Source organism: Arctopsyche grandis, chromosome 9 (genome assembly GCF_051622035.1).
Source record: "Arctopsyche grandis isolate Sample6627 chromosome 9, ASM5162203v2, whole genome shotgun sequence".
Lineage (NCBI taxonomy): Eukaryota > Metazoa > Arthropoda > Insecta > Trichoptera > Hydropsychidae > Arctopsyche > Arctopsyche grandis.
The window spans coordinates 24,631,838-24,653,977 of NC_135363.1; the positions used below are offsets into that span (position 1 = coordinate 24,631,838).

At 33.4% G+C, this 22,140-nt stretch overlaps 4 protein-coding genes across 10 annotated transcripts in view; 3 read left to right on the top strand and 1 right to left on the bottom strand.

The window, feature by feature from the left end:
- Positions 1-22,140, bottom strand: part of Dh44 (corticotropin-releasing diuretic hormone 44) — a 95,514-nt gene that overhangs the window by 62,699 nt on the left and 10,675 nt on the right. Inside the window, exon 1 of one of the 4 annotated variants that reach the window (XM_077438180.1) lies at positions 17,831-17,871. The exons of the other annotated variants lie outside the window; for them this stretch is intronic. The gene's annotated coding sequence lies outside the window, so the exon portion shown is untranslated. Of the gene's footprint in view, positions 1-17,830; positions 17,872-22,140 lie in introns of those variants that run through there. 4 annotated transcript variants of the gene reach the window in all.
- Positions 521-6,382, top strand: LOC143916899 (uncharacterized). The gene is made up of 3 exons (XM_077438171.1): positions 521-815; positions 979-5,177; positions 6,165-6,382. The coding sequence occupies exons 1-3, from the start codon at positions 664-666 to the stop codon at positions 6,191-6,193; spliced, it is 4,380 nt and encodes a 1,459-aa protein (XP_077294297.1). The 5' UTR covers positions 521-663; the 3' UTR covers positions 6,194-6,382.
- Positions 6,165-15,836, top strand: LOC143916897 (uncharacterized). 4 transcript variants are annotated; one of them, XM_077438168.1, is made up of 12 exons: positions 6,165-6,382; positions 6,491-6,654; positions 7,301-7,474; positions 7,546-7,926; positions 8,006-8,211; positions 8,285-8,432; positions 8,503-8,662; positions 8,748-8,918; positions 10,913-11,105; positions 11,242-11,350; positions 11,523-14,833; positions 14,924-15,836. In XM_077438168.1, the coding sequence occupies exons 5-12, from the start codon at positions 8,064-8,066 to the stop codon at positions 15,112-15,114; spliced, it is 4,431 nt and encodes a 1,476-aa protein (XP_077294294.1). In that variant the 5' UTR covers positions 6,165-6,382; positions 6,491-6,654; positions 7,301-7,474; positions 7,546-7,926; positions 8,006-8,063; the 3' UTR covers positions 15,115-15,836. The 4 variants fall into 4 exon arrangements, with proteins under 4 accessions (XP_077294294.1, XP_077294295.1, XP_077294293.1 ...); XM_077438169.1 differs by having other exon boundaries at positions 11,523-11,851; positions 12,320-15,836; XM_077438167.1 differs by having other exon boundaries at positions 11,523-15,836.
- LOC143917324 (salivary peroxidase/catechol oxidase-like) lies at positions 6,201-8,064 on the top strand. Its single transcript, XM_077438805.1, has 6 exons — positions 6,201-6,208; positions 6,263-6,382; positions 6,491-6,654; positions 7,301-7,474; positions 7,546-7,926; positions 8,006-8,064. Exons 1-6 carry the CDS (start codon positions 6,201-6,203, stop codon positions 8,062-8,064), a joined length of 906 nt encoding a protein of 301 aa, XP_077294931.1.

Sequence of the window (22,140 nt, forward strand, 5' to 3'; positions counted from 1 at the left end):
AATAATCTTTCATCGTTGATGAAGACTTTTGACGTTGTTTGCCACACTTGACAACGGCTTGTTGATAGAGAAATATTTCAACACACAGCATTCATTGTATGACATCTTTATTTACTCTACCTGATTTACGAGCATGTACGAGCAAATAATAATCCGTTATATTTTTTTAATTTCAAATTCAATTACGACCAAAAATTTTAGAATCCATATATTTATAAGCGAAACAGCAAACAATAATTTGAGCATTAATCATCTTTCCCAACTACTTAATCAAAATCAAAGATCTCATAGAAAACTCTTATGTGAACTTTATTTGGATTTAAGCTTTCGTAATAACAAATTCTTAAAAACAACTAGCATAAACATTATAATAATAGCAATGATAATGATTATTTCGGAAGACGAACTAGCTCTTCAGAGACTGTAAAGAAAAATCTCTTAAGGTCAAAAAAAATTTTTTTTTTTTTTTTGAGTTGTTTTCGTTCTATCGTTACATCGTATTGTAGATACCTGGATGATTACACAGGTGATGAGGCAGCATTTGTGCACACTGGCTTCGTCTAACGGGGTTTACACAATAAGTGAAACGCAAAATGTAAATATTCGAGCTATAGAATATTATATAAATGTAATGTGCGCATTGTAGTTCCAAGCTTTGCCAAGATGGATCATCGGCTGCTGGTCAGCACTATATTACTGTGCGCATGCGTATTAGCACTTCCGCCTCACAAAACTAAGGGCCAATTGGGAAAACATCATAAGGATATAGCCAAATCAGGAGAGCTCGCCCAGAGCTCAGCTTACGCTTTCAGCAAGTAAAAATTTGTTTAAAATCTATATATGTATTACCTAGTACTACTATTACCTAATACTAGTATTATCTTATACTAGTACCTAATAATGAGTACCTAACTTCATTATAATTGCGTTGGCTATTTATTTAAATATTTAGAATAAATACTATTTTTACTTTCGTAGTAGTCATGTGGCGCCGTGGGGTGGAATACCAACGGCGGGCTTGAAATCTTTAGAAGTACATAAAGATTATTCTGATGAAGATGATGAATCGGAAGAAGAAGAAGAAGAAGAAAACGACGAGAGTAAAGAGGATGAAAGTGACGAAGAAGAACATCATATTACTCAAAATGCGTATCATCACAACAGCAGAAGTAAGGAAAACGTTCATTCCGTACATGAAGATCAACACCATCATATTCATGGTAAACATGATACAGATGAAGATCATCATCACATACATGGTGTAGGTTCCAAAAGTGTTTTGAAAGTAGAGGATGAAAAAAAAGGAGAACTGGTAAAACATGGAAATGAAAAAGGAAGTGATCAAAAACTTGATAATGCCAGTAAAGATATCGCAAATTCTCATATGCAAGGACATCACCATGCAAAATATTCATTAGTAAATGGAAAACTGGTAAGAACCGCTGAATGTGATGATAAAGACTCTAAAAAAGAGGGTAGCACAGATCCAACAACAGTTATTAAAACTATTACAAAGGCAATGCCAAAAAATATCGATGATGAAGAGATCGTAAAAAAACATGAGATTGATAGTGAAGAAATAATTTCAATGATACAAGAACAAAATTATGATTCATACATAATGGTGAAAGGGATACTAATAAAAGTAAATTCAAATGATTTATTGCACCACAAAAATGACAAACAGATTCATGATATTTATGAAAAAGACAAAAAAGACAGCGAAGAAGAAGAAGGAAATAAAGACGACGATTGTGGTTTGATCACAAAAATGCTAGATCACGAGCATCGTGAAGGTTTAATTATAAAACCTCAGGATCATGAACACGACAAACATATTATGTTGAATGGTAAAATGTTGGATGAAGAAGAAGATTGGGATGAAAATGGCATTTTAAATATTGAAAATGGCCACCTAGGACAAAAAAATAGTAACAATAAATTGAAAACTGGAATAATGGATACATCAAACCATCATGAAATCCAAAATCATAAACATACGATAATAAATGAAGAATTAATGCCGGTCGAAGATATCAATATAGCACTGAGTAGTGAAAACGAAAAACTAAAAAGTAAAACATTGGATGTTGATGATGAAAGTGACGAGGAGGAGGCTCTTAATAGGTCAAATAAAGCCGAAAATGAAAATAAGAGGAAAAAGAGTAAATTAACAAATAAAAAGGATAATAAAATTAAAACAAAGAAAAAAAATGAAAAGGTGAAAGGTGAAAAAAAACTAAATAGTAAAACAAAAAAGAAGTCGGAAGAAGTGGATGATACGGAATCGAAGCAATTAAAGGAAATCGAAAAGAAGACAGTCAAAAAAGGAAAGAAGACAATGAAAAAGAAAAAAAAAGATTTAAAAAATGACAATCTAGATAGTAGTGAAATTTTGGGCAGTCAGCATGATATACAAAATAATGTTGATGATATAGAAAATTTAAAAGATAATGACGAAGAAAATGAAGAAATTTCTGCTGAGATAAAATCATTGCATACATTGCTAAAGCACCCCGAGCACCATGACAATATCGACAATTTTCATATTAATCTCTCGGATGATAAATTATTGAAAAAAAAAAAAAAAAATAATGATATCACCGATGAAAAAAAAACCATACAAGAAGATAATATAACTAAGGAAGAAGACAACGGATTGGCTAAAATAACGAAAAAGAAGAAGGAAAGCAAATTGAAGAAAAAAGGAAAAAAAAACAAAAATAATAAAACAAACAAAGCAGAAGATCTTGAACACGGGAATGACGAGGATTTGATAAAACCAGAAAATAAAGGTTCAAAAAATGGAAATAAGAAAAAAAAACAAAAAAACGCAAAGGAAAATGATGAAAGTGAAGAAGAAAAGAAATTGAAAAAATCAACGAAAGCAGAAAAAAAGAAAAAAAGAAAAAACCTCAAAAACAATGGCAACAAAATGACGAAAAATAAAAATAACAAGGATATTAATGACGTGATAGAAGAAAGTGACAAAGAAAATAGTGGTGATAACGTAAACGACGAGCAGGGAGATGAAAAAATGAATGAAAATAAAATAAAATCTGATTTCAAGCCTAACGAATATATAGAACATCATGATCATGAAAATGAGAAAAATAATCAAGAGCATAATAAACTACATTACGAAAAAGACTCTGAAGAAAATATATATGAAAATGAGGAACACGAGTCGAAACATCTTCAGCATGAAATGAACCCGCACAATAAGCATGAAATGAACCACCAAAATTTTCACCACGACAGCAATCAAATAGTACAAATTTTGAATGAAGTAGTAATAGAAGGAAACGATAAAGAACATTCTAAACATCTTCAACATGAACACCATATTACTGAACACGAAACAAACCATAAAATTGAACATCCTCAAATTAGTTTGAAGGAAGTGGTTTCCGGAGCAAGCTTAGAGAGCGATGAATTATATGATAATGAAAACTATCATCAATACCTTGTTCGCGAGCATCATGTGGAAAAACACGAATTTCCTCATCAACATGTTATTCACACCCCTCATACAATACAGTCAGATGACATCGTAACTACAGTAAGTTCAAATGTTGATGAATACCATAAACAACACCTTCAACACGAACATCCTGTTGTTGAACATGAAACGATCCATAAAATTGAACATCCTAAAATTTATTTGACATCAACAGTATCCGAGGAGAGTTTAGAGAGCGATGAATTAGATGATGATGATGATGATGAAGATTATCATCAACACCTTGTTCGCGAACATCATATTGATGAACATGAAATCTCTCATCAAAATGCTCTTCATATCCCTCATAAATTACATTCAGATGAAATCATAACTAAGGCAAGTTTAAATGCTGAAGAACATCATAAACAACACATTCAACACGAACATCCTGTTGTTGAACACGAAACGATCCATAAAATTGAACAACCTAAAATTTATTTGACATCAAAAGTATCCGAGGAGAGTTTAGAGAGCGATGAATTAGATGATGATGATGAAGAGTATCATCAACACCTTCTTCGCGAACATCATGTTGATGAACATGAAATCTCTCATCAAAATGCTCTTCATATCCCTCATAAATTACATTCGGATGAAATCATAATTAAGGCAAGTTTAAATGCTGAAGAACATCATAAACAACACCTTCAACACGAACATCCTGTTGTTGAACACGAAACGATCCATAAAATTGAACATCCTAAAATTTATTTGACATCAACAGTATCCGAGGAGAGTTTAGAGAGTGATGAATTAGATGATGATGATGAAGATTATCATCAACACCTTGTTCGCGAACATCAAGTTGATGAACATGAAATCTCTCATCAAAATGCTCTTCATATCCCTCATAAATTACATTCGGATGAAATCATAACTACGGCAAGTTTAAATGCTGAAGAACATCATAAACAACAGCTTCAACATGAACATCCTGTTGTTGAACACGAAACGATCCATAAAATTGAACATCCTAAAATTTATTTGACATCAGCAGTATCCGGGAAGAGCTTAGAAAGCGATGAATTAGATGAAGATGAAGATTATCACCATGTTGATGAACATGAAATCTCTCATCAAAATGCTCTTCATATCCCCCATAAAATACAGTTAGATGACATCGTAGCTACAATAAGTTCAAGTGTTGAAGAACATCATAAACAACACCTTCAACACGAAAATCACTTGGCTGAATCCAAAACGAACGATGAACATCTTAAAATTCCGCTGAACTCTAACATTGTCAAATTAAATGCTGAAGAAGACTATCACCAAAAACTTGAGCAAGAGCATCATGTTGAAGAACGTGGAACTCCTCATCAACATCATCATCACGAGCCCATTGAAATACAGTTAGATGAAACTGTAGCTGAAACAAATTCATATGTTGATGAACAACATCATCAAAATGAACTCAATAACACTAAACACGGAACAAATCATCAATCTGAAATTCAATCGAGCGAAATGTTGATAAAGGCGAGTTCAAACGTCGAACAATCAATAATTAAACATCTTCAACATGAGCATCATGTCGATCAGCATGAAATAACGCATCAACATCATCAGCAAAAAAATCAATCGAGTGGAACCGCGACAGACGAAAGTTCAAAATGTAAACATTCAACCACCCAAGTCGCACACGGAGAACAGCAAAATATAATTAATGATGGTAATAACATTGCAATAAATTCCCAAACCAAAGATCACCAGTTTATCGAAAAGTCAATGTTACATCAATATAATCAAAATATACAAAATCAAAGATATCGCCAATTTCACGGTCATCCCCCAATGCAAATGGGAAAAATGTTGCGTCAACCATTTGATCCCAGAATTCATCAAGCTCACATGTATAGAGTAAGACCACCACCAAGATTGCAGCGCAGCATTAGCGAATAAAATTTTAATTTTAATTATTTTTACTGTAGATTTTATAAAAGATTGTTTTTCTACTAAATAAATTTATTTTAGCGAGAAAAATAGCTGTTTGTGACTGTGACAAGCAAAGAAATATTGTATTTGATCAAAAAATGTCAACGGCCAAATTTAATTTATACAAACCGTAAAAGCGTATTTGAATGGATGGGTTGATTTATACCATTCAATAATAAAGGCACATATGAATGTACTAGTACAATAATAAAATATATAAAATTATTTATATTTTGTCTTTCATCTTACTTAATTATAACTAAAACAATAAACAAACATTGTATACATGATTTTGAAATTTTATCAATCATCGTAAATGAATTCATGAATAAAATTCATGCTCTAGTTTGACAGCACTAAAGCAAAAGTTACTTAATAATTAACGATTCACTATCCACTGATTCTTTCGAATTGGTTTGATAATTCAAATTTATTTTATCACACTCGTAACGTGATTGCCATTTGAAATATGTGTATATTAAAAAAAAAAACAAATTATATATTCAAAACAAATGCACAAGTGAGAACCGCTGAACGATGCTCGTAGTTGCCAATTTTATTTGAACAAGTGAAATATTTGGGGATATGTAAACTGGGCGTACATGTGCCAGTATGAATATATACATATATATATATTTATATATTTATATGTATATATATATTATAAACATTTGTACATAATTTATGTATATCAAAATTTCCAAGATTTTATATAAGGTCATAGTTTGCAGAATGAAGCGCACACGCAGTTGACGCTAACATGGGAAAGTCTGTATGGATTTTGCTCGTGATTATTTGTATCGGTTTTCTGACGATTGACAGTGTTCAATGTAAGACATGTCAAAAATCAAAATATTATTTGTATTACGAGAAATACTTAAAGTACGCAAATTCGGACGAGTACAACCAGAAAGAAGCGAAAAAGACCTACAAGATATCCAAGTAACGATTTTGATACCATGATTTAATTGTATTCATAATAAATATATGTATGTATGTATATGTACATACAGACGTGTGTTTATATTGGTTTTTTATTTTATTTTGAAGGAACGAAAAATCTATCCCACCATTCGCCAGTACGACGAAAACAGAATGTGACGAGGCGAATTTGTATAGAACCTTTGACGGGTCCTGTAACAATCTTCAAAATCCTGATTGGGGAAAGACAAATTCTACGTACATAAGACTCCTGCCTCCTAAATATGCCGACAGTAAGTATAATATTTCAGTTTCATTATTAATGTGGTATAAGAATACTATACGTCATTAAAAAAATAAAAAACATTGGCTCTTATAATTAAATACCAATAATATTTTTGCTTTTACTTAAACAAAATATTAACTATGAGTGAAGTAAAAATATATATGAAAGATAAAGAGAGTTTATGATGCAAATTATATAAGATATAGTGTGAATCAAACAATTAAAATCCAACAAGACGAGTGGGTGACAAAAATACACAACTATGTACCTATTAAACGTCACCGTAATCAAAATTTTCGCTAATTTGGACGTTGTTATTACGATTATTTTTCACCATCAAACTATAAAAGTCGATTGAAATATCGATCGTTGATCAAACCGCACAAAATGACAACATTTGAAAACGATCGGAAGACCGTAGGAATTTTAGCTCAATCTTTTGCGAAAGCAAACTAATACTAATAATAATAGGCTTGTAAAAAATAAGACGTTGAAAAATATGGGTCAAAAAACTTAAAGAAATCATTGCATAAGGTTAATTGTTAAATTAACATAATAATGTAAGGTTTGTTAATTAACTTAAAATTGACATAATAAATAAATTTTTAATAGGTGTATGTATTGGTACAAGAGCTAATATGAGTACTTTTCAGACGTTCGCGCTCCTAGAAGAGGCATCGAAAATAATGCATTGCCAAATTCGCGAAAAGTTCGCACCGATTTGTTTCCAAATGGTAAACGGCTCAGTGATCAATTGAATCTGAATGCATTAGCATGGGGACAATTCATTTCGCATGACATGTCCTTATTGAAACAACCAAATCACAGTATGTGAAAATATTTTTTAATTCAGAACCATATCATAAATGTAGAACTCCATTAATAAAACACCGTTTAGGATTTCCTTGTTGCACATCTGACGGAGAATATCAATCAAAGCCAGAGAGATTCTGCTATGCAATAAAAATCCCACACGACGATAAAACTATGGGGAAGGCGGGCATTTCATGCATGAATTTTACTAGGACTGTAACTGATTATGATTTGGGATATAGAGAAAAGGGAAAACCAGCCAATCAAATCAACACAGTTACGAATTATTTGGATCTTTCAAACGTGTATGGTTTGAATAAGGAAGCTAGCGAAAAATTGAGAAGTTTCAAAGGTGGAAAACTATTGACAGAAGTGAGAGATGGACATGTTTTTCCACCAAAAAATGATGAACCATTAAAACACTGTCCCTGCAATTTGCCCGATGAAGACGTATGTTACAAAACAGGTAAATTTCCAACCAACTTAAAATGTTTTTATTATCAAAAACAAAACATCTCCTATTTTAAATGTATTATATTCGATAGGTGACTCAAGATCTAATCAAAATCCCAGTTTGGCAATAATTCTGTTGATGTTGTGTTGATGCTGAGAGAGCATAATAGGATAGCCGAAGAACTGAAAAAAATAAATCCAACTTGGAATGATGAAAAATTATTTCAGGAATCACGCAGAATTCTTATTGCCTCTTACCAAATGATAAGTTACTACGAATGGTTGCCTTTATTTATGGGTAATTAAATGGATTAATATATACTTAATAATTCAATATATTAATCCATTTAATGTCAAATGCTTGATTTCAGGTCGACATAATTTATTAGACAAGGAAATTATATATAATACTACAACATTTGTGAATGATTATGATTCTTCAAAATCTCCAGCTATCAGTAGCGAGTATTCCCAAGCAGCTCTCAGATCCTTGCATACGATTATTATAAATGAATTGAAGTACGTAAAAAATAATTAAAAATACAATTTTTCAAGAAATGTGTGAGACAATTCATGTACGTGCTTCTAGCTTTGTTGACGATGATCGAGACTTGATTGCTACGTCAAAACTGAATACGTGGTTTGGAAGACCGTATATAATAGAAGATGAGAATACTAATTTGGAAGAATTGACTATGGGTATGGTGACCCAACGTTTGGGTGATACTGATTCCAAATTCGTCAAATCCGTAATATATTATTATAATAATTTATAATATATGAAATTTAAATTGCAATTATTAGATGACTGTAAAAATTATGTATTAAATGAAGGTTTCAGATAAATTGTTCGCTTGTGGAAAAAAATTTGGAATTGATTTGAAAGCTACCGATATTCAAAGGGACAGAGATCACGCACTTAGTTACTACAACAATTACAGAAAATATTGTAATTTGAAAGTTGCCAAATCATTCGACGATTATACCGATTTGATTTCTCCAGAGGTAATTTTTTTTCGATATATACATATACATTTAGTTCGGTTCTAACCTCTACAGGTAAGAAATTAGGTGGATTCAGGAAACAGATTAAGCTAAGCAAAATCTCAGCGGAAACAAAAAACCTAATTAAGCATAAAAGGAATTTAGATAGAGATAATAATAAGCAAGAATACAATCTAGTAAATAAGGAAACTAAAAAGAGAATAGTCAGGGATGTCAGGGATTTTAACAGTAAGCTAATAGAAAATACCATTAAGAATAACCGTAGCCTGAAAAAGTGCAAACAGGATCTTTTCTTGGGCAAAAACAAAATGATCGCAATCAGATCAGAGAGCGGAGTAATAATTAGGAATAGAGAAGAGATCATAGACAGAGTTTACACGTTCTATGCAAAACTATACGAGAACAACAACGGTCAATTTTCCGCTCCGGAATCGACACACGGCCAAAGGGTTCCTGAAGTATTGCCTAGCGAAGTAGAGGCCGCGCTAAAAACTGCAAATAACGGTACAACCCCAGGGGAAGATAATATTCCCATTGACTTACTAAAATGTGGCGGCTCCCCCCTAAATAATATCTTAGCTAGGCTTTTCAGCAAATGCATCCAGAACCAAGCTATACCAGAAGGATGGAATAACGCAACTATCATTTTAATACACAAAAAAGGCGATAAAAGCGATATCAAGAACTACCGACCCATTAGTTTACTTTCAGCGGTCTACAAGCTCTTCACGAAGGTTATTACAGAAAGGCTGAAGAATATCCTCGACGAGAACCAACCTATAGAACAGGCAGGGCTTAGGGCAAATTTCAGCACAATGGACTACCTCCAAGTAGTTGGCGAACTAATCGAGCGCGCCAACGAATATCAACGGCCATTGTGCCTAGGTTTCGTCGATCATGAGAAAGCCTTCGATACAGTTAGCCACAATGCAGTACTTAGCGCTCTACAAACACAAGGAGTACCGGAACCCTATGTGGGGCTGTTAGCTGCAATATATAAGAATGGCACAGCTTCGGTTAATTTTTTTTCAGATTCAGATAGATTTAGCACAGGGAAAGGAGTAATACAAGGAGATACTATCTCGCCCAAGTTATTCTTTGCGGTGCTTGAGGGAGTTTTCAGGAATGGGACACAGCCGGAGTAAGCATCAACGGTCACTTCTTGAGTCACCTTCGGTTCGCAGACGATATAGTTTTAATAGCTCGCGATTCAGCTGACCTACTTAACAGCTGGACAGGGAAAGTATAAAAGTAGGATTAAAAATTAACGTAGATAAGACCAAACTAATGTTCAATAGTTATTGCATGCCTGAAAGCATCCCATTAGATGATAAACCAGTAGAAGTAGTAAATAATTATTTTTATTTAGGGCAAATAATTGACATGTCTGGTAGTAAAGATGAAGAGATAAAGAGACATTTGGACGGATGAATGCTGTTTTTAAATCAAAAATGCCACTCTGCCTGAAGAAAAAGATCTTTGATCAATGCGTTTTACCAGTGATGACGTATGGATGTGAAACTTGGACACTGAACGCCAAGATGCTACATAAAATCCAATGCGCTCAAAGAAGTATGGAACGCTGTATGCTTGGCATAACGAGGAAAGACAGAAAGCGGAACACGTGGGTGAGAAGTATGACAAGGGTAGTGAAAATAGTGGATAGAGTGAAGAGACTGAAATGGCAATGGGTGGGTCACGTAGCTAGGAGGATGGACGAAAGGTGGACAAAAGAAGTGCTTGAATGGTACCCGAGAGAATGCAAAAGGGTAAAAGGAAGACCGCAAGGAAGATGGGTGAACGAAATTAGGAAAATGTGTGGGGTGAGATGGATGAGTGTTGCGCAAAACAGAGACGAGTGGAAGCGTGTTGGAGAGGCCTTCATCAAGCTGTGGATGGCGAATGGCTGTAAATCATGATGATGATGATGATGATATGTACACACAAAAATAAGATGCGTGATATGTAAATTAATATTTATTTAAATAATTTAGAACGTGAAAAAGTTGAAATATCTGTACAAAGATTATAGAGATGTAGATTTGAGCGTGGGAGCTGCATTGGAAAATTTTGGAAATGATGCTCATTTTGGACCTACTTTCATGTGCATATTAGAAGAGCAATTATTGAGAACTAGAAAAGCTGATCGATTTTGGTTCGAAAATGAATCATCTGGATTAACCGAAAGTATGGATATAAACATAAAAATAATAGTGTATAAATTGTTGAATTGTTGAACACTTAGGATAGCATTAATATAATATGATACCAGTATTGAAAATTCGAGACAATATTCAAAACAAATTCTTGGACATAATTGCAGATCAGCTGAAAGAAATAAAAAAATCATCGATTGCAAGAATATTTTGTGACAATGGAGATGGAATAAAGGGTATGCAACCTTTTGGATTCAATTTAGAAGTTGCAGACGAGTAAGTTTTTGCTATTGTTATTTGGAATACATACATACACATACATACGAATACACACATGTCTGTTTACGTACATACATTAAAACACATATGAACGTATTTCATAATATCTTTATATAGTGTGTAGTTTTAAATTGATAGAAAAAATTTCTGTTTTGAAAATATTTTATAGCAATCCGTTGAAACCATGCAAGAAAATACCAACAGTTAATCTAAATGCATGGAAAGAAAATACCGAAGAAAAAAAAACAAAGAAGAACTCCAAAAATAATGAAAAGGGCAAAAACGGAAGTGGTGAAAGTTCTAAATATAGTAGTTCACACGAATATAAAAAGAGAGAGGAAAAATCAAAATACAAAGATAAACACGAGAAAAGTGGTTGTACGAAATCACACGATAACAATGCCGGTTCACATTATGATGGCAATGGAAATAATGATCAAATGGGCAACGGTAGCAATAATCAAGAGGGCAATGGTAACAATAACCAAGGGGGCAATGGTAACACAAATGGGGGCAACGGAGAAAATAATCAAGGGGGCAACGGTGAAAATAATCACGGCAACAATAATGGAGGCAGCGGTAATAATAATGGAGGAAATGATAACCATAATCAAGGGGGTAATGGCAACAATCACGCGAGCAACGGCAATAATAATGTAGGAAATGATAAAAATAATCAAGGGGGCAACGACAATAATAATGGAGGCAACGGTAATGAAAATGGGGGCAACAACAGCAATAATCATGGAGGCAATAGTGACAATAATACTATCAACGTTAATAATAATCAAGGGAGCAACAATAACAATAATCAAACGGGCAACGGTAACAATAATCAAGGGGGAAACGGCAACAATACTGATGGCAATGGTAATAATAATCTAGGAGGCAATGGAAACAATAATCATAATCCTGCACCAGGTAATAGTGGGAGCAACAGCAATAATAACCAAAATCATCCAACAGATAATGTTGGGGGCAACGGCAACAATAATCAAAATCCTCCACCTGATAATAGTGGAGGCAACGGTAATAATAATCAAAATCCTCCACCAGATAATAGTGGGAGCAACGGCAACAATAATCAAAATCCTCCACCAGGTAATAATGGAAGCAACGGTAATAATAATCAAAATCCTCCACCAGATAATAGTGGAAGCAACGGTCATAATAATCAAAATCCTCCACCAGATAATAGTGGGAGCAACGGCAACAATAATCAAAATCCTCCACCAGATAATAGTGGGAGCAACGGCAACAATAATCAAAATCCTCCACCTGATAATAGTGGAGGCAACGGTAATAATAATCAAAATCCTCCACCAGATAATAGTGGGAGCAACGGCAACAATAATCAAAATCCTCCACCAGGTAATAATGGAAGCAACGGTAATAATAATCAAAATCCTCCACCAGATAATAGTGGAAGCAACGGTCATAATAATCAAAATCCTCCACCAGATAATAGTGGGAGCAACGGCAACAATAATCAAAATCCTCCACCAGATAATAGTGGGAGCAACGGCAACAATAATCAAAATCCTCCAACTGATAATAGTGGAGGCAACGGTAATAATAATCAAAATCCTCCACCAGATAATAGTGGGAGCAACGGCAACAATAATCAAAATCCTCCACCAGGTAATAATGGAAGCAACGGTAATAATAATCAAAATCCTCCACCAGATAATAGTGGGAGCAACGGCAACAATAATCAAAATCCTCCACCAGATAATAGTGGGAGCAACGGCAACAATAATCAAAATCCTCCACCTGATAATAGTGGAGGCAACGGTAATAATAATCAAAATCCTCCACCAGATAATAGTGGGAGCAACGGCAACAATAATCAAAATCCTCCACCAGGTAATAATGGAAGCAACGGTAATAATAATCAAAATCCTCCACCAGATAATAGTGGAAGCAACGGTCATAATAATCAAAATCCTCCACCAGATAATAGTGGGAGCAACGGCAACAATAATCAAAATCCTCCACCAGATAATAGTGGGAGCAACGGCAACAATAATCAAAATCCTCCACCTGATAATAGTGGAGGCAACGGTAATAATAATCAAAATCCTCCACCAGATAATAGTGGGAGCAACGGCAACAATAATCAAAATCCTCCACCAGATAATAGTGGGAGCAACGGCAACAATAATCAAAATCCTCCACCAGGTAATAATGGAAGCAACGGTAATAATAATCAAAATCCTCCACCAGATAATAGTGGGAGCAACGGCAACAATAATCAAAATCCCCCACCAGGTAATAGTGGGAGCAACGGCAACAATAATCAAAATCCTCCACCTGGTAATAGTGGAGGCAACGATAATAATAATCAAAATCCTCCACCAGATAATAGTGGGAGCAACGGCAACAATAATCAAAATCCTTCACCAGGTAATAATGGAAGCAACGGTAATAATAATCAAAATCCTCCACCAGATAATAGTGGAAGCAACAGTCATAATAATCAAAATCCTCCACCAGATAATAGTGGGAGCAACGGCAACAATAATCAAAATCCTCCACCAGGTAATAATGGAAGCAACGGTAATAATAATCAAAATCCTCCACCAGATAATAGTGGGAGCAACGGCAACAATAATCAAAATCCCCCACCAGGTAATAGTGGGAGCAACGGTGACAATAATCAAAATCCTCCACCTGGCAATAGTGGGAGCAACAGTAATAATAATCAAAACCCTCCACCAAATAATAGTGGAAGCAACGGTAATAATCAAAATCCTCCAACAGATAATAGTGGGAGCAACGGCAATAATAATCAAAACCCTCCACCGGGTAATAATGGAAGCAACGGTAACAATAATCAAAATCCTCCACCAGATAATAGTGGGAGCAACGGCAACAATAATCAAAATCCCCCACCAGGCAATAGTGGAAGCAACGGTAATAATAATCAAAATCCTCCACCAGCTAATAGTGGAAGCAACGGTAATAATAATCAAAATCCTCCACCAGATAATAGTGGGACCAACGGCAACAATAATCAAAATCCTCCACCTGACAATAGTGGGAGCAACGGTAATAATAATCAAAACCCTCCACCAAATAATAGTGGAAGCAACGGTAATAATCAAAATCCTCCACCAGATAATAGTGGGAGCAACGGCAACAATAATCAAAATCCTCCACCAGCTAATAGTGGAAGCAACGGTAATAATAATCAAAATCCTCCACCAGACAATAATGGGAGCATCGTCAATAATAATCAAAACCCTCAACCAAATAATAGTGGGAGCAATGGTAATAATAATCAAAATCCTCCACCAGGTAATAATGGAGGCAACGATAATAATAATCAAAATCCTCCACCAGATAATAGTGGAAGCAACGGTAATAATAATCAAAATCCTCCACCAAATAATAGTGGAAGCAACGGTAATAATAATCAAAATCCTCCACCAGCTAATAGTGGAAGCAACGGTATTAATAATCAAAATCCTCCACCAGGTAATAGTGGAAGCAATGGTAATATTAATCAAAATACTCCACCAGGTAATAGTGGGAGTAATGGTAATAGTAATCAAAATCCTCCAACAGATAATGGTGTGGGCAATGGCAACATTAATCAAAATGCATCACCATCCAACACTGGCGGCAACAAAGGTCAAAATTCTGGCAACAAAACGCCTTCAACACAAAATGTTAATTCAACAAATCCAACAGTTCCTACAACTACTTCAGATCCTACAGCTACTGTTCCTAAAAAGAGCAAACAAAAAGCTGTGTAGTAATGCTTTTGCAAAGCCTTTACAAGTTTTATTTAGTTTGTAATTGAAACCTGATGTTAAAAGATATAAATATAGCTTATGAACCGAACTTTCGATTTTTCTTTTAAATAAACCAATACATTAAAACTATGTATAAATTAACAAAGTAATGTTGAAAAAATTCGGATATGATCAACCCTCGACTTTATTTATGTATTTGAGGAATATAAGAAGGTTACAAAACAAAATTCGATAGTTAAACATACATGCTCGTTCACAAATATCGGTAATGGGAGCGTTTTCGATACAAATGGGGCGCAAATGTAGGAAAACTTGCACAAGACAAAAGTTCTACTTCCGGATGTCGGATTTTGTTCAATTTTTTTTTATTACTCAAAATCACTATAAGTGTTATACACATTAAATATCATGAAAATAAAAATAATTTAAAAGGTCAAAATAAAATAATGAAATATTGTTTAAAAAAAAAATACTACTTCCGGGTTACGAATTCTGAACAAAACCTTATCAGCTCTATGATAGTACATAAAGAACACAAATATAAATTTTCAGCTTGATACGTTCAGGGGTGTGGAAAAAATCGTTTGGTCACAACATTTTTGACTTCTAAGAGGAATAATCCTACTTCCGGTTTGTTAAATTTAGTGATTTTTTTTTAATTTTCATCACATTAAAACAATAATTATACTTTAATTTTATCGTGATGAGCATACATGTTTAAGGGGTCGAAAAAAAATAGTGGAAGAAAAATGGAACAAGAGTAAAATGCTACTTCCGGTTGATGGATGCTCACAATATTGTATAAATAACTTGATATTAAGCTTGAACTTTTAGATCATATTTATTTTCAGTCCAATAAACCAAAATTTAGTTCAATAAACCTAATTTCAGTTCAATAAACTAAAAGGTTTCTGAGAAAAACATAATAAACTTTGATTCTCTAGAGCAGCGGCTCCCAACCTTTGGTACGCGTACCACTTGGTGGTACGTGGTTGATGGTTGGTGGTACGCGAAAAAAAAATCAGTAATGGCGGACATGCCAGAACGAATGATTTATAACCATAAATGGATATATTTTTAATATAATTAATAAACATTATCTTAATTAATCATAGTCGACGTCAATATGCACAGTTGATGATCGAAGATCCGGTAATTGATACCGTTTTATAAAAGAGAAATATATAAATAGATTTAATGCAGCTCTAGACTCCAAACAAGCACAAGAATCTCATTAAATTTATTTCGTAAGGAGATTTACATAATTAAAGAAAATATATTATATGTACTTTGTTATTTTGTGTTTTTATGAAAACCATTTATCAATAATAGAAGTATGACGAAATAGTGGAAATATATTAAATTTTGAGCATATTATAATTGTGACTCCGCGAATAATTTTTTTTCCACAAAATTTCTTGACAAAACATATCCATTTCGTCTTTACATTCCATACCATGCAAATACTATATAATTTACAGCAAATTTCATGAAATAAATACAATAATTTTTATATGGTGGTACAATTTAGAGTAATGTATTACCAAGTGGTACGCGAGTCAAAAAAGGTTAGGAATCGCTGCTCTTGAGTAAAAGTACTACTTCCAGTTATAAAAATACTAGCGTATAAACTTTATAATTTCTATTAGCTAAACCCGACATGCGTTGCAATGCCACTCATTCTGTTTATTGAAGTGCTTTTGCATACACAAAGTTTTTCCGTCTGGTGGGTCCAAGAATAAATTCAAAATTCCCGTTCCCGTTTTTGGGCGATTTTTTTTTACAGAAACCATCGCAGGCATTCACAATAACTCATGTAAGTTTCATCGCAATCGGTTGAATTACACGTAAAAATTTATGAGTCTGATTCGGTTAGCAGTTTGGGAGATAAAGAGATTCAAAAACTTAATAATCGTAAGTGAAACGTAAAGGGCGTATATTAAAAAAAGGACATCTTCATAGAAGGGTAGGCATCATTTTCGGTCAAATTAAAAATTTGAAAAAAATTTAGAAAAAATAAGAATTTCAGTAACTGATACTAAGTTTTCAGTAACTGACACATAGACACACACATATGTATTCTAGATCATGAAAACGGATCAGTGATTGATTGTGAGTTTTAGCATGATCACAAAACTTCATCTATTGTTACCACGTACATAGATAAAAATCAAAGCATTTGATGATACCTATCAAAGCATTTGATGATGATATCTTGAGCTGTCTCCATTTGCGAAATTTGACTACAAACATACATATGTAACATATGTACATATGTATGAACATACACCCACGAGCACCTCTATGTATGTACATATAATACTCAATCATTGTGAAATTGTTGTTTCATATTAATTCAAGAATACACAAACACATGTATGTATGTAAATATATGTACAATACATCAATGACGCAAACTACTTTTTTGACGGTTAACGTCAAATTTTGAATTCAAATTTTACATTAAAAATACAACATACATTTTTAGTTATGTATTCAAAGCGATGCGTGCGTAAGAACGACCGAACGTTGCTCGTAGTTGTCAATTTTATTTGCACAAGTGAAATATTTGGAGATGTATAAACATATACATCTCCAAATATACATATATATGTACATATGCACGTAAATACTTTCAAGTACGCACATAGTATGGTGATAGTTTTTCGAATGAAGTGCAAACGTGAAAAAGTTTGCACTTCATTCGAGTGCAAACCTTTTCTCAAGACGTGGACTGCAAAAACTCAAGACCTACATATGTATATAATATTTTTTTTCCGCTATATTAACAATCTGTTTATTTAAAGCATTAAGTAAATTTTTTATTTTTCGGTTTAATTTGGATCAATTACCGACAATTTTACATACATCGACAATTTTAAGCAGGGAGTAATTGGCTAGTATAATTTTCTAAGTTGGATTCCGGAGCTGTTTTCGTTTGTTCCAAATATGTTCTTTCCACGTAAGCCTTCGGTCAGAGTGAATTCCTAAATATGTGGTAGATTCCTTTTGTGGGATTTCTCTCCCGTACAGCTCTACTCCTGGACAAGTTCCTTTTCTTAATGCAAATGTCAAATCGATTTCAAGTCAATTTTGTTTCATTGGCTCTTCAGCCACTCTTGCACTTTGTTGAGGTGGATTTGGAGGAATTCTGATGACAATCTTGGATCTGTGAGTGATGACATTATGGTGGTGTCGTCTGCAAAATTTGCTATTGTGGTTTGGGAGATCTGAAGTGTATAGTAAATAGAGCACGGGGCTAAGAAAACTTCCTTGTGGCACTCCAGATTTTATTTGGCGTAAATTGGAGTATTCCTCACATATTTCACTCTGAAATGACGTTCACTTAGGTATGACTTTATTATTTGGTATACATGGTGTGGAAGTTGTTTTTTACATTTGAATGGGAGACCTGGATGTCAGACTTTGTCATAGGCCTGTGAGGTATCTAAGAAAGCAGCTGAATAGTATATAATAATAGAAGATGAGCATACTAATAAAGGAAAATTGATGATAGGGATGGTGATACAACGTTTGGATCATGCTGTTTAAAATGCTGTTGATGCTGAATATGAAATAAATTTATAATTTAATCATAATTGTAAATGTTACATTATATATAGATTGAATAGCGCTGTTTAAACATTAATTTTCCAACTGTACCAAACTTATCCTTTTTTAGTTTTGTTTGTCTTAAAATTATTTTTTATTATAATATAAGAGTGTCGTAAGCTTGCCTTATTTTTTAATTGAAAAAATACTATAGAAACCTTGAAGAATTACTAAATTACAACGTTTTAAATACGTATATCATATTTATTTGAAAAAAATAATGATTCTCTGATTCCTATGATCGTGATATCGAAAGATCGACGTCCAATATACTGACGATTTATTTTTCCGGCAGTGACGAAAGCTCCAGCTTTGTCCGGTAGACGGGTGAAGCCGCTGCGAAGCTTTCTCGCATATTTTTCGTTTTACCGAAAATCGGAAAATAAACGATTGCGTTTCATCTGTCCGCAGAATGTGTCTCCGTGGAGGATTCGCGTGGTTCCACGAGACATATTGTATTTGCGCGTTGATCCATGTGTCGCGGTTTAAAAGTGATTGACGCGTTCGAAATTCATTCATCATTTCTATTTCTCTAAATGGACAGGATATACAACACGTCAACATTGTGTTAAAACATATGTACATATATGTATATCTATGTATGTACATATGTACATATGTGGGGATATAAACATCGAGACGAACAAGAAAGCTTGGTAAGAGATAATACTGCATTTATGCCCATATACATATAATACAATATGTACTGCATACATATGTACATCATCATCATCATCAATTTTACAGTCATCCACCATGTACTGCTGAATGACGGATTCTATAAACGCTCTCTAAAAGATTCTCCAACAATTCATCTCTATTTCGCGCAACTCTCATCTATCTCACCTCACACATGTTTCTAGTTTCATCGATCCATCTTCCTTGCGGCCATCTTTTCACCTTTTTACATTCTCTCGGGTACCATTCCACAACTTCTTTTGTCCACCTTTCGTCCATCCTTATAGCTACGCGACAAGCCCATTGGCATTTCAATCTCTTCACTATTTCCACTATATCAACTACATATGCACACATGTATCTGTATATACATACTATGTACATATGATTGCTGAAATGATTTTTTACTATTCTAAAAGGGTACATCCACAAATTAGAATTTTTTTCTCAACATGATACATAGCCAGCAGCATAGCTCGGACGTTAAGCTTCTGCTTACCGTCAAGAAGGTGCCTGGTTCTATCCCTGAATGAAAATGAATTTTTCAGAGTATGCTGTTGGTCAGACCTGGATTTGTGCTCCAGGTTGATCGTTTCCTATCAGAGTTTGTCAATTTTCTCTGATTTCATTGTTGAAACGGTTCCCGGAAAAAAAAATTGGCTAAAAATCCTTCCTACCTACTATGTCACCACTATTTGAAATTTGATTTATGTACAATAAAAATTTATGTACAATTCATAGATGTCTCGTTAATTTGCGAGTTTTTTCAGTGTCTCGCAATTCAACGACTTATAATAATAATGCTGCATTTGTATTTGTAATTGGCCAGGAAGGCGCATTGGGATTTACCTGTAAGGCCTTCCTGGTATATATGTAAAAATAAAATAAAAATATGTATGTATGTATGTACATATGTATATAGAAGAATGATAATTGGATGAAATCAATACAATAAGAACCATTTAGGATGGTGAAAATAAGTGATTTAATTCAGGGTGCTAATTAATTTTGATCATATTCACGTTCATAAAAACAATGTACACTCATAACTATTATATCGCAGGCAAAAAAAAATATTCAACATTAAATAAATGATTCCAACATTAAACAAATGGAAAAAAATATCATCACTGGAATTTATTTATTTGCACTATAAAATTACTAAATTAACGTTATATTTTCAATAAAGTAAATTCGTTTCATAACTGAAAGTTACTTTTTACTTTATCTATGTACGTAGTAACAATAGATGAAGTTTTGTGATTATGCGAAAATTCAAACTCGAGATTTTGACTGATTCGAACGATTACTGATCACGTTTTCATGATCTAGAAAAAATGTGTGTGTGTGTGTATGTGTCTTTGCATTTCGTGGATTTTTTGAAATTTCTTTAAAAATATTATTTTTACAAAAATAATATGGAAAAAAACATAAAACAACATTATATAATGAACAATGGTAGGATGAGCAATGACAGTCATAGTCCATTTGTTTGCCACCCGTTTCTTCCACCAGGTTCGACGCCGGCTTGCCGTTTCCACGAAATTGTATAAACGGCCTGTATTGTGTCGCAGATATTGTGCTCAACCGCAATGATATTTGAAGCATATTTTAACTGATTCGAACTCAGAATCCACCACTGATCACGTTTTCGTGATCTAGAAAAACTATGTGTGTGTCTGTGTTTCTGTGTGAGTATCTGTATGTTTATTGTGTGTCAACAAAATTAAGGTTTCGGGTGTATAGCCCTCTTAAACATGTGTTCTTCACGAAAAAATTCAAGTATAATTCTTGTATCAATGTGATGAAAATAAAAAAAAATATGTATATATATATGTATATATATATATATATATATATATATATATATATATATATATATATATATATATATATATGTGTGTGTGTGTATATACAAAGTGAAATGGAAGCAAGTGAAATATTTCATAACAGACTTAAGGCAAAGATGAAACGAAAACCCTTGCCAACTCAGTTTTAAACAAATCTTTCTTCAAAAATATCTTGAAATTCTATTGCCAACTGAAAACTATTCAATTAAAATTTCATGATACTATATCAAAATTTTCTAAATTCAAGAGCATGATATTTAACGTGTTGTATGTATTTTAAAGTTTAAAGTATTCGAAATAAATTAAAGGAGTAACAATTCAATAGTATCTAATTTTAAGTGCTAAGTAGCCGAATTAAAGTTCCGATACTTACATACACCAAATATTTAGATTATTAAATACTTAGTGAACACTATCATATGTAAATAAAGTGCAATTATACATATGTATGAGCCGTTACATTTAAACAATGCAGAAGTTCAATTTTCAATTCCAAAAACACTATTTCTGTTTAAATTGATTCACAAAGATTATTATCACTTATTTTATTTCGATATTTCCAGAATCTCGAAACGGCAGAATAAATGTATTACAAGCAACCAGTATTTTTAAATATTGTAAAATGTAAATCATCATATTTCATGTTTTGCCAGATACTTCTCGAAATGAGGAAAGTGGACTTGTGCTACTTTCAAATATAGCAGCTCATATATTCCCATTTAATTTACACTTAATTCGGTATACACACTCAACGCGTCATTGATCATTCTCATTATCTTGTCGTCAGTATCTATGGACGAAAACGTGTTTCGTACTATATATACCAAACCACTAACTTTACTATATGTAGGTATATGTATCTACCTGATATTAGTAATTCCTCACG